We start from the raw sequence: 14,176 nt of genomic DNA on the forward strand, positions 1-14,176 counted from the left end.
GTATTAGGGACCTACTATATTAATACGTACAAATCTGTTTCAAAGTTATAAGATATCGATATTAGGAACCTATAGATATGAGATATCGGTATTAGGACCTTTATTAAAACGTACACGTCATTTTTACTTACTTACAGTTGGATGACACCGAGTCAGTCTATTCAGACAAAGTAAAGTTCACCAGTTTGGTTTGTCGTTGGTTGGTGAAGGGTTTTATTTGACGTCGGTTGTTTGGTGGAGGAGTTGTTTGATCATTTACTGTAATTAGTCCTAAAACATGTGTTATATAGCTAGAGTAGCTTAATACTAGTACATTGTAGAATGACTTGTGTGGAGATACTACTGTACACGGTCACGCATGATAGCACGGCTGGTGGAAACATATATTTTATTTATTAGAAGGAAGCCTCATGTGTGAACTCAGTGTAATATTAAAGGCTAATAATGAATTTAAAGTGTACAGCGACGGGCGAGGCTTTATACATTAAGAAGCCAACATTTGAACTGTGCTTTTTAAATGATATTCGTAATATATGCTATACATTTACATTAGATTTAATTAGAACTGCTAGACTTAACACATTGATAGGTTATACGCTTAATTTATGTTCCACAATGCTTTGTAGAATTGAGCGGAGTGTTAGCATGAGGTGAGACGTTTAATATCTATATAAATGGTTTGTAGTGTACATGTGATCTACACACTAACGTGAAACACGTGCATGATTGGACATACGTGCACGGCCGGATTCACGTGCACGGCCGGATTCACGTGTATGATCGGATTCACGTGTATGCTTGAGTTTTCGTTTTTGATCGGTATAGCTCTCATAAGCTAAAATATAATTTTATAAAGATACTTGTTCTTAACCCCGAAAACATACTTCCTACAAACAGATTAAGGTCAAAACATACCTTCTGTAAATCAATTTTCACTACCCCGTGTCAATTAATTTTAAAAAAAACGTTATACTGAAGTGTGATTGGCGGTAAAATATGAAATCTTACTATGAGGAAAAGGTGTGCCAAGTTTTATCTGGTGTGGTTTATGTGTTTTATACAGAGTAGAAAAAAGTGATCTGGTCACTAACACCACTTTATAAAGAGTATTGTACAGGAAGTATTAGTTATCTGGTCACTAACACCACTTTATAAGGAGTATTGTTCAGGAAGTATCAGTTATCTGGTCACTAACACCACTTTATAAGGAGTATTGTACAGGAAGTATCAGTTAGCTGGTCACTAACACCGCTTTATAAGGAGTATTGTACAGGAAGTATCAGTAATCTGGTCACTAACACCACTTTATAAGGAGTATTGTACAGGAAGTATCAGTTATCTGGTCACTAACACCGCTTTATAAGGAGTATTGTACAGGAAGTATCAGTTATCTGGTCACTAACACCGCTTTATAAGGAGTATTGTACAGGAAGTATCAGTTATCTGGTCACTAACACCGCTTTATAAGGAGTATTGTACAGGAAGTATCAGTTATCTGGTCACTAACACCGCTTTATAAGGAGTATTGTACAGGAAGTATCAGTTATCTGGTCACTAACACCGCTTTATAAGGAGTATTGTACAGGAAGTATCAGTTATCTGGTCACTAACACCGCTTTATAAGGAGTATTGTACAGGAAGTATCAGTTATCTGGTCACTAACACCGCTTTATAAGGAGTATTGTACAGGAAGTATCAGTTATCTGGTCACTAACACCGCTTTATAAGGAGTATTGTACAGGAAGTATCAGTTATCTGGTCACTAACACCGCTTTATAAGGAGTATTGTACAGGAAGTATCAGTTATCTGGTCACTAACACCACTTTATAAGGAGTATTGTACAGGAAGTATCAGTTATCTGGTCACTAACACCACTTTATAAGGAGTATTGTACAGGAAGTATCAGTTATCTGGTCACTAACACCACTTTATAAGGAGTATTGTACAGGAAGTATCAGTTATCTGGTCACTAACACCACTTTATAAGGAGTATTGTACAGGAAGTATCAGTTATCTGGTCACTAACACCACTTTATAAGGAGTATTGTACAGGAAGTATCAGTTATCTGGTCACTAACACCACTTTATAAGGAGTATTGTACAGGAAGTATCAGTTATCTGGTCACTAACACCACTTTATAAGGAGTATTGTACAGGAAGTATCAGTTATCTGGTCACTAACACCACTTTATAAGGAGTATTGTACAGGAAGTATCAGTTATCTGGTCACTAACACCACTTTATAAGGAGTATTGTACAGGAAGTATCAGTTATCTGGTCACTAACACCACTTTATAAGGAGTATTGTACAGGAAGTATCAGTTATCTGGTCACTAACACCACTTTATAAGGAGTATTGTACAGGAAGTATCAGTTATCTGGTCACTAACACCACTTTATAAGGAGTATTGTACAGGAAGTATCAGTTATCTGGTCACTAACACCACTTTATAAGGAGTATTGTACAGGAAGTATCAGTTATCTGGTCACTAACACCACTTTATAAGGAGTATTGTACAGGAAGTATCAGGTATCTGGTCACTAACACCGCTTTATAAGGAGTATTGTACAGGAAGTATCAGTTATCTGGTCAATAACACCACTTTATAAGGAGTATTGTACAGGAAGTATCAGTTATCTGGTCACTAACACCACTTTATAAAGAGTATTGTACAGGAAGTATCAGTAATCTGGTCACTAACACCGCTTAATAAGGAGTATTGTACATGAATCATGTTTTACTTTATTAAAAATCCGTTTTTAATGTAGCTAGAACTTTGGAACATTACTGTATTCAAGTGCAAACGTTTCTTTATCTGGATCGGCTTCAAATGATATAAGTTTGTAATGGTTTGCAACGACATACATCGTGGTTTATCGATCAAAACGTTTACTTGTGTTTTCCGTGCAGACTAAACTACAAGAGGACGTGAATTAGAAAGTCAAAAATCCGTTTTTAATTTTTTCGTATTTTGTATGTGTTGAGAAAATAGGGATTGTTCAACATGACTTTGTAATCTGGCAGATGTTCAGATATTGAATTATACTTTAGATAAAAAAAATATACTTTAATGTTGACATTTCATCAATTATTGAAATTGATACAGACGGTAACGTAAAGATCCAACTGCAATCTCCCCTCCATTCACATGTCTAGATGGACAGAGGGGCGAATGCAGTGTTGCAGGTTCGGACCACCTTCTTTCAGAAACTTCTGATATATTAACTCATTCGCCCCTGAAATTTCATAATGAACTATTCCATCCTTTGAATTGGAAGAGTTCAAATGTGTCTTCAGGGGTGCATGAGTTAATAAACTCTTCATTGATGCTATATGTAGATTTTTCGTCACTAACTATGCATACTTTATATAACATTAATACTAAATGGTGTATTTCTTTCATTGGAACAGATAAACTATAAGGCGTCCAACAAATTCTCGGAACATGACAACAGGAATGCTTTCCAGGACCACGGAGTCTACTTCGGAGACGTAAGTTTTCTAGGGTAATAAGGAAGTGCGTTTTATGAACGTAACGATAACTGGGTTACTGGGAAGTGTACTTCATGGACGTAAATATTCGATTTCATGCCGGTATGAACGCAAATCGGTATCATACAGTTATTCCATGGGCCCGTTAGGGTTTCGTGGTAAATATATATATAACTAATATATGTTCATACCGGCATAAATTGAAAAAATGCCGTTCAATCCTTATATAAACATTCTAAATATGTAATTATCATTTACCTAAATATAGATCTTCCCCTATATTTTCGATTTTAAAGTGTCTATGTCGTCAGCACAAATCAGATTCCTGGAATAGCCCAACATCACCAAAACGTTTGATTCTAGTGGAAATGTAAACTTATACAATATGTTATATCAGTGAGACACTTCATGATATTGACGAGACACTTGATTATTGACGAGACACCAGTTTCTGCCGATGAAACTTTATTCTTTTCGTGAATCTTTACGTTATATCGATGAAACGCTCTGCTATATCGATGTGACACTACGCTTTTTCGACAAAACATTACGTTGAATTATAGATGACACACTTCGCTATTGATGAAAAAATACACTGCATTGAGAATCAATGCGACAATAAGCTTTGGATGAAACACTATCCCTTTATTGATCAGACATTACGCTATATCGAGAAGACACTACATTATATCGATGAGACACTACGCTATTGATGAGACATTATCCTACATTGGTGCGACACTTTGATATATTGATAAGACACATTGATACACTGGTGAGACACTTTGATATATTAGTAAAACACTTTGATATATTAGTGAGGCACTTTGATACACTGTTGAGACACTTTGATATATTGGTGAGACAATTTGCTATATTGGTGAGACACTTTGATATATTGGTGAGACAATTTGCTATATTGGTGAGACACTGCTATATTGGTGAGACACTGCTATATTGGTGAGACACTTTGCTATATTGGTGAGACACTTTGATACACTGGTGAGACACTTTGCTATATTGGTGAGGCACTTTGCTATATTGGTGAGACACTTTGCTATATTGGTGAGACTTCGCTAAATCGATGAGAATCAGGCCTTGACATACTTCATCTTGTTAACAGGGTCGAGATGAGCGCACACAGGGCCGGAAAATTATACTGCCAGACCTGAGGTTACATCACACTGAAGACTACTTCCTTAAGCATTTCGGACGGAGCGTGGTGGATCGAGACCTGCATACGACTTACGGGAACTCCTTTACGGGGACTCCCACAGAAAAGCCACCTGTTCACAGGCGGTTCCCTAAACAATACGGCCCGCCACAGAGCGGTCATATGAAGCTTAACACCAACACCACACACTGGTTCAAACACCCCGAGGTCCCCCACAAAACCCCTACCCAGGTACTGGCTGTGTCTCAGGAACCCTTCCTAAAACACAACGCGTGGAAATATTCCAATCATGGACTAAGGAAAATATATCCGCCATACGATAGAAAAAACGAACCACTAGTAAATAATGAATTTAACCGGTATGGCGCTGCTTTTACTGTGGGATCACAGTGACGTCATCTTTGATATATATGTGATGAAGTGCACACAGTATTTTGGTGTCGCGTGACTCGTGTTGGAGACACGCGAGGTTTGTACGTTTGGAAGCTGAGGGATTTTCGCTTAGTGGTCTCGTGTATTAGCTAACAGAAGTAAGAGTAGAGTAACTAAGCGGCTATGATAATGTTAAATTATGTTAGATTTTTGTTTTAATTTATCCAGTAATTAAGTTTTAAATGCTCAATCTTTGTTCACATCGACGTCTTTTTCTGTTATATGCTTTATAAGCGTTTTATTAAAGTCTGTCTGTAAACGTTACTTTTCGGAAGACTTTCCGTCAGCATGGTACTTTGTTGGTGTGCCTTTCAACCATATGAGGTCTTTTGCGTTATTCGTTGTGATTTGTGATGGGTTTTTTTGATAACGAAGTTTTGTTGCTAAAAATGAAGAATCAATATTTTGGTCAAATAGTAACGCTTGGCGTTTAATTTTTTTACAGAATAATTAAAAACGCACAATCTAAACCTCTCGACAAGTCAGACGATACCACGATTTAAAATTGTGCCTTTTTATATTCAATGTATATAAAAACGGTGTACTGATTTCTTATATATTTTTTTTATAAAGTATTATAGGTAGTCTGTGATATGTGACTAATTTCCGTACAATATATATAGTCAAGAATATGCTTCAAAGTTTTATATTTTGAATAAAATCCTAAATAATTCTGCTGTTTTTATAAAACTTGTTTATAATAAAACTCTGGCCACCCAAAAATTGAAATCATATGTTGGATGTGCTCAATATAAGACTTCATTTTTTATATTTCCTATCGAAAAATTAGTAACTTCAAAAAATAATGTTCACGAAGATCAGCTACAAAATAGAGTTCTAAGTTACACTGTGTAAGTCACCATTGGCGACTGGATGTTAATGTCAGTATTCTAGCTCACAATCACCGTTATTGTTCTCCATAGCATTGTTGACTGTTTTCAATACTTGTTATTACGGTGCCTTAAACATCACAATGTATATCCTCATTGTTTGTATGCCTTTTTCATGTAAAATCTGTGATATATATATATATGCTTAATGCATACATTCTGAAAAACTTGAATTAATAAATTATTTTCTTGAAAATTAATTTTTCTTCCTTGTTTTATTGATTTTGTTTTTGCAAAATACTTCATGACCATCTTAACCTGTTTTCTTTGCATAAACTATAAAAATCTGAAATTTAAGACAAGTTAAAAAATCATGGTACATGTACCCGGATCTTGAACAACGAACCCGGATGTGGAAATATTGTACCCGGATGTAGAAAAGAAGTAAATATCCTGCATCTTCAATTTCACATTCTGCGGCACAAAAAAGTTACGGTCTAACCTTACACATGGGCCATGTTGTAGGTACCACATGTTCATATCACTTAATTTAATTTCATATTTTCCCTTTCGAAGACGATCGAGTTAATATGAACTCCAGACAAATAATATGGACCCATGGTATTTAACGATTTTGTTATACTGCAAAACCTATTTAATCACAGGAATATTGTATATGGATTGTTTGAGAGCCAAACAGCGCATTGTTTATGACCAGACAATACTCAAGACAATAGAGATGATCGACTTCACATGTGCATTTACCACACCTCCTTACGACCTTTCCTGATGTGAGATTGCTTCTTTAGCAATGCATTCTTGGTTGTTGTTAAATACATCAAACTAGGGTAGTGGATTATCGTTGAAAACACAAGAGAAAAAATACTGAATACCATACAATTGAAAACAGTCTACTTAAAATTGCTAACATGTTACATACTTACATAGAAATTCTGTGGTTGGAGCTGTGGCCTCCGTATATCTCGGTCTTGTGTTGACTACTTCGTCTCTGTTAAAGGTTAGTATATGATCCCAGGTTTCACGTCAAGGAATCTGCGCAATATCCTTAGTGGGCCACCGTTCGTCCCTAATGGTTCCAACAAGCTACATAGTGTAAAATGCTGGATCGTTTTCAGAGGATGAACAACATTTCTCATTCCGTCTCTAGAAACCATCGCATACATGCGTTGCCGAAAACCTGTAACTTGTGTTTTCTTGTCAACAATCCGTATAATATATATAAACTCTGACAATACAGTTTTAAGTTGACATCCCTGTTCCTCGATACAAACTGTCTGTCTTAGGGGAAGGGGATGCCTTGGCAATCGGTGCCTTTGAATCCTCTTTTGCTTTGACTATGCTCTCCCTTACGATGCCAATAGTTGGTGCATTACAACCATCATCAATTATATCTTACTAGAAAAAAGATAATCGGCGAAAAGAAGACGTCCAAGTCTGACTTCTGCATCTACTTCCAAAGAGACAGGTCTTTATCATCTTCAGACAAACAAACCTTTGACATATAGTTGCCATGTCAAATGTTTTCCTTTGACATCATGGGGACTGTCATTCATTGAGGTTGCCTAAAAGTGACGCGAACTGATGAGCTATAATTAATCGGTACAGAAGTCAATAGAAATTCTGCGAGTTCTATTCTTGTTTTTATGTCAACATGTTCCAAAACTGTGCTTTGACCGGCTTGTTCCTCACCGTTAGCTTTATGTTTATAAAGCTCTTGTCATCTTTCCATAATCGCCCCTTTGTCTCAGCTGCCAATCGGTCACTGAAGCCACACTTGATCTTTTTTCCTAACGCTTTTCGCAATCTCTGTTTCTGTTCTCGTATCTGATCCTCCCAAATAACAGCCGTGTCAGGATCCTCTCCAGATCTTGTAGTGTCTGAAAGGTTGCAGGTTGTATTCATACTACACCACCCACACGCCTCTATTGGGTGCTCTGGACTGCCTGGATAACCGCCCTTCGATGGTGATAAATGTTATGCACCTTTTCTGTCGTATATTTGAGAAGAATACTGAAGCGCACTCTGTATCTCTCCAGCTGCTCATTGGTAAGGTATTTTATTTAATTTTCCGTCGACCGAATTATTTCTCACATGTGTAACTTGTGTTATTCTTTTGTTTTCCCTGTTTTTACCTCAGCTTCAATACTTCGACCAAGTACACGTCACGCTTGGTTTTCCTGGTTTCCTCATGCTTCCTTACATCTCCGTAACGCAGTCCCCATTTGATTTCTTTTATATCTTCAATCTTCTTTATTGTATTCAATTGATAGCACTTGCTTCGTCCGAATCCCATATTACCATTTCATCTCTTCAAATCCTATCGGAATCAAAATGCTTGCTCAAGGCTTTACTGTATGGAGGCATTGTTTTTACTGTATGCTTTTCTTCTTTCATGGCCTCGCCATGCATCTGCCTAATGATATATTAAACATGCCGTACGGATCCTTCTCCTACATTTTCACATCTATTAGGGATCTCTAAGGACAGACTAGTTCTCTATCTTAATGTCTACGGGGTACACTGTTATCTTCTAGGTTCTAGGATTTGGAAAATTAGTCCCTCTGACCATCAGGTTGTTAAATCCTCAAAAGTCAGCGAAAATTTCCTTCATATCTCATGAACCTCCTCTTCCTGTAGGCAACTATCGCGTTATAGTACTGCACCAACGGTTATCGCCATGATCTCCATTCTGTTCGATTCTTACTCTGTTGGTCATTAGGAGACGAACTCAATCCTACCGCCATCATCCTCGTTGGGTAGAAGTGGATCTAACAAGGTATGTCATAATGCTAAGGTAGTCCGCCTAGATGATGTCTACTGTGATGTCTACTGTGATATGTCTACTGTGGTGTCTACTGTGATATGTCTACTGTGATGTCTACTGTGATATGGCTACTGTGATGTCTACTGTGATGTCTACTACCATTTGCTAATGCTCACTTTCGCTTGTTTGTCCTTACTTCTGGTTATCATGCTAATTCTCGATTGTTCTTTCGACAGCTACATTATATATGGTATTCTGTCGGATATATATAATAATGTATGACCTTGTGTTAAGTCTTGTGATAGCTATAAAATGTATGGTGTTATGGTATATATACAATGTTCAGTTTTGTGTAAGCTATACAAAATTTTAGTCTTGTGATATCTATACAATGTATCGTTTTGTGACAGCTATACAATGTATGACATTATAACAGCTAATATTGAATCGTCTTGTATGTCTACTGTGATATGTCTACTGTGGTATGTCTACTGTGATGTCTACTGTGATGTCTACCGTGATATGTCTACTGTGATGTCTACTGGGCTGTCTACTGTGATATGTCTACTGTGATATCTACTGTGATATGTCTACTGTGATGTATACTGGGATGTCTACTGTGATATGTCTGCTGTGATGTCTACTGCGATGTCTACTGTGATATGTCTACTGTGAGGTCTACTGTGATGTCTACTGCCATTTGCTAATGCTCACTTTCGCTTGTTTGTCCTTACTTCTGGTTATCATGCTAATTCTCGATTGTTCTTTCGACAGCTACATTATATATGGTATTATGTCGGATATATATAATAATGTATGACCTTGTGTTAAGTCTTGTGATAGCTATAAAATGTATGGTGTTATGGTATATATACAATGTTCAGTTTTGTTCTACTGTGATGTCTACTGTGATATGTCTCCTGTGATGTCTACTGTGATATGTCTACCGTGATGTCTACTGAGATATGTCTACTGTGGTGTCTACTGGGATGTCTACTGTGATATGTCTGCTGTGATGTCTACTGCGATGTCTACTGTGATATGTCTACTGTGGTATGTCTACTGTGATGTCTACTGTGATGTCTAATGTGATGTCTACTGTGATATGTCTACTGCGATGTCTACTGTGATATGTCTACTGTGCTGTCTACTGTGATGTCTACTGCCATTTGCTAATGCTCACTTTCGCTTGTTTGTCCTTACTTCTGGTTATCATGCTAATTCTCGATTGTTCTTTCGACAGCTACATTATATATGGTATTATGTCGGATATATATAATAATGTATGTGTGATGTCTACTGTGATGTCTACTGTGATGTCTTCTGTGATATGTCTACTGTAATGTCTACTGTGATGTCTACTGTGATACGTCTACTGTGATGTCTACTGTGATATGGCTACTGTGATGTCTACTGTGATGTCTAATGTGATGTCTACTGTGATATGTCTACTGTTATGTCTACTGTGATATGTCTACTGTGTTGTCTACTGTGATATGTCTACTGTGATTTGTCTACTGTGATGTCTACTGTGATATCTACTGCCATTTGCTAATGCTCACTTTCGCTTGTTTGTCCTTACTTCTGGTTATCATGCTAATTCTCGATTGTTCTTTCGACAGCTACATTATATATGGTATTATGTCGGATATATATAATAATGTATGTGTGATGTCTACTGTGATGTCTACTGTTATATGTCTACTGTGATGTCTACTGCGATGTCTACTGTGATATGTCTACTGTGAAGTCTACTGTGATATGTCTACTGTGATGTCTCCTGTGATATGTCTACTGTGATGTCTACTGTGATGTCTACTGCCATTTGCTAATGCTCACTTTCGCTTGTTTGTCCTTACTTCTGGTTATCATGCTAATTCTCGATTGTTCTTTCGACAGCTACATTATATATGGTATTATGTCGGATATATATAATAATGTATGACCTTGTGTTAAGTCTTGTGATAGCTATAAAATGTATGGTGTTATGGTATATATACAATGTTCAGTTTTGTGTAAGCTATACAAAATTTTAGTCTTGTGATATCTATACAATGTATCGTTTTGTGACAGCTATACAATGTATGACATTATAACAGCTAATATTGAATCGTCTTGTGACAGCTATACAGTATACGTTTTATGCTACATCTATACAATGTATGACATTATAACAGCTAATATTGAATCGTCTTGTGACAGCTATACAGTATACGTTTTATGCTACATCTAAACAATGTATGACATTATAACAGCTAATATTGAATCGTCTTGTGGCAGCTCTACAGTATACGTTTTATGCTACATCTATACAATGTATGTCATTATAACAGCTAATATTGAATCGTCTTGTGACAGCTATACAGTATACGTTTTATGCTACATCTATACAATGTATGAGATTATAACAGCTAATATTGAATCGTCTTGTGACAGCTATACATTATACGTTTTATGCTACATCTATACAATGTATGACATTATAACAGCTAATATGGTATCGTCTTTTGAGAGTTATACAGTATACGGTTTTTGCTACATCTATACAATGTATGACATTATAACAGTTAATATGGTATCGTCTTGTGACAGCTATACAGTATACGGTTTTTACTACATCTATACAATGTATGACATTATAACAGCTAATATGGTATACATTATAACAGCTAATATGGTATCGTCTTGTGACAGCTATACAGTATACGGTTTTTGCTACATCTATACAATGTATGGCCTTTTTAGTTTATGCAAAGTATTTATATTGTGATAGCTATACAATAAATGGTTTACAACGTATGGTTTCATGTCACGACAGCTATGTAATGTATGGTCATGTGACACCTATTCAATGTGTGAACTTGTGATACCTTTGAAAAGCATGTTAATATGGTCGACTAATCATGCAACACAAAAAATTAAAACTGGTGACATTCAGATTTAAAGATAATAGATAACAAATATACGGATGTTTTTAATTATTTATTATACTATGCTTTGCATATGGAACTCATTATTGACATTTGCATCTATGTCTAAATCACTTGAAGCAAGAAAACATGTAAAAATCTCAAAATGGTGTTTGGTGCTCAGCAGTTATCCCCCTTTGGAACTTAAATCAGGTAACTGCCTCATAGCCAAAAAGTCATCATTTGATGATATTCTTTTCTTATTTTATTAAATTAACATGGTTGTTTCTGCAACATGACTGACTTTCAACCTTTCAGGAAATTATTCTCAAAATCGAATGATACTATAAAAGTGGAAATTCTTGCACATGAACATGTTCAGTTGACTCTTTGAACCGATCGAGGTGTGGACATTTTGGAGTTGGTAATGGTTATGAAGTCTATTTATCTAACCATTTATAATCTATTAATAAATATTTGTGCGTGGATATTTTCCAGTTACACTCAACCTGAAAATGCGAGTATTTCTGCACTGCAATAATTTCCACGATTACGGTATACAGGGACTGATATGAAGGTGACCATTACGTAGAAGCATGGTGAAACTCTCTGGGGTTAAAAATTCAAATTTAAATATTTTTTGGATAATTTCAGAAGCCAAAATGTGAGAATAAATAATGGAATCCATCAATTTAGATTAAAACTAATCCAGATTCCTATTGTGCAGAAAATTCTCTTGACACAATTTTTATTGTATGTATTCGTTAAACATGAATTACTAATGTAAATCACTTTTATTTCACATTGTAAAACATAAATTTTTACCATTTATTTTTCCTAAAATATTAATTCCATTATGGATTTCTATCAATATTAATTGATGTATCAATTATCGCAAGTTCTCAATTGAAAATTTAAATATTCATTAATAAAATCTACTACAAAGTTTGCAAAATAAAGTACATGTGAAAGCAGCAAAATGATTTTGAATGATGAATCGTTTTTCCTAACTTAAAAAACCGTTTCCCCCCCCCCCAGATAATATGCAGGCTAGCCAGGTTTCATTGTTGATAGTTATAACCAGGCACCTATTGTGGTTGTTATACCATTTACACAGGATGCACATCATAGTTCCACATACCTAGAAATACATATGGAGTGTATTTTGTGGGAGTACATTATCTGATACAATTAGTACATTTTCTTTATATTTCATTTCTTTGCTGTTCTAAAGATTTGACAAAGTTGGAGCATATACTGTCTTAATCCCAATGTTTCTACATCAGTATCAATATATATCGACCTACGTACACAACTTCCCTGTACAGAAAAGCTATATTTTAGAAGTGGTAAGCTACATTCTCAGTGGTAATAATACTGTCAATAGTAATAAGCTGTACTGTCACTGACAGTAAACTGTGTTGCCAGTGGTAATAAGATTACTGTCACTGGCAGTAAACTGTGTTGTCAGTGGGAATAAGCTGTACTGTCACTGGCAGTAAACTGTGTTGTCAGTGGTAATCAGCTGTACTGTCACTGGCAGTAAACTGTGTTGTCAGTGGAAATAAGCTATATCTTTTCTGTAATTACCATTACCGTCAGTGGTAATAAACTGTATCAACAGTGGTAATAACATTTACCGTCAGTGGTAATAAGCTGTACTGTCACTGGCAGTAAACTGTGTTGTCATTGGTAATAAGCTGTATCATCAGTGGTAAAAAAAAATACCGTCAGTGGTAATAAGCTGTACTGTCACTGGCAATAAACTGTGTAGTCAGTGGTAATAACATTTACCATCAGTGGAAACAAGCTTTACTGTCACTGGCAGTAAACTGTGTTGTCAGTGGTAATCAGCTGTACTGTCACTGGCAGTAAACTGTGTTGTCAGTGGAAATAAGCTATATCTTTTCTGTAATTACCATTACCGTCAGGGGTAATAAACTGTATCAACAGTGGTAATAACATTTGCTGTCAGTGGTAATAAGCTGTACTGTCACTTGCAGTAAACTGTGTTGTCAGTGGTAATAACATTTACCATCAGTGGAAACAAGCTTTACTGTCACTGGCAGTAAACTGTGTTGTCAGTGGTAATAAGCTGTATCATCAGTGGTAAAAAAAATTACCGTCAGTGGTAATAAGCTGTACTGTCACTGGCAATAAACTGTGTTGTCAGTGGTAATAACATTTACCATCAGTGGTAACAAGCTTTACTGTCACTGGCAGTAAACTGTGTTGTCAGTGGTAATAATCTGTATCATCAGTGGTAATAACATTTATCGTCAGTGGTAATAAGCTGTACTGTCACTGGCAGTAAACTGTGTTGTCAGTGGTAATAAGTTAAACTGTCAGTGGTAAAAAAGTTACCTGTGACAAGCAAGGGGGGAAAATCTTCAGAAACTGAGTAACATTGTTATCAGGATTACTCTGAATTTGTCCCTATATAAGTAACAACTGTATACCGGTCAGTCATTTATAAAACATATTCGAGAAGGGAGGGGCATATTATCATGCATGGGGAAAACTACTGGTAACATAGATTCCTAGATCACTTT

At 36.1% G+C, this 14,176-nt stretch overlaps 1 protein-coding gene across 3 annotated transcripts in view; it reads left to right on the forward strand.

Moving 5' to 3' along the window:
• Positions 1–5,657, forward strand: part of LOC110466447 — a 31,695-nt gene extending 26,038 nt beyond the window's left edge. For 2 of the 3 annotated variants that reach the window (XM_021522943.1, XM_021522942.1), the window contains 2 exons: positions 3,414–3,494; positions 4,618–5,657. In XM_021522943.1, coding sequence (XP_021378618.1) covers positions 3,414–3,494; positions 4,618–5,061 — 525 coding nt within the window. In that variant the 3' untranslated portion in view covers positions 5,062–5,657. Of the gene's footprint in view, positions 1–137; positions 171–3,413; positions 3,495–4,617 lie in introns of all 3 variants that reach the window. The other variant, XM_021522944.1, reaches the window with a different exon arrangement.
• Positions 5,658–14,176: the final 8,519 nt, after the last annotated feature.

Source organism: Mizuhopecten yessoensis, unplaced genomic scaffold (assembly GCF_002113885.1).
Source record: "Mizuhopecten yessoensis strain PY_sf001 unplaced genomic scaffold, ASM211388v2 scaffold11133, whole genome shotgun sequence".
Taxonomy (NCBI): Eukaryota; Metazoa; Mollusca; class Bivalvia; order Pectinida; family Pectinidae; genus Mizuhopecten; species Mizuhopecten yessoensis.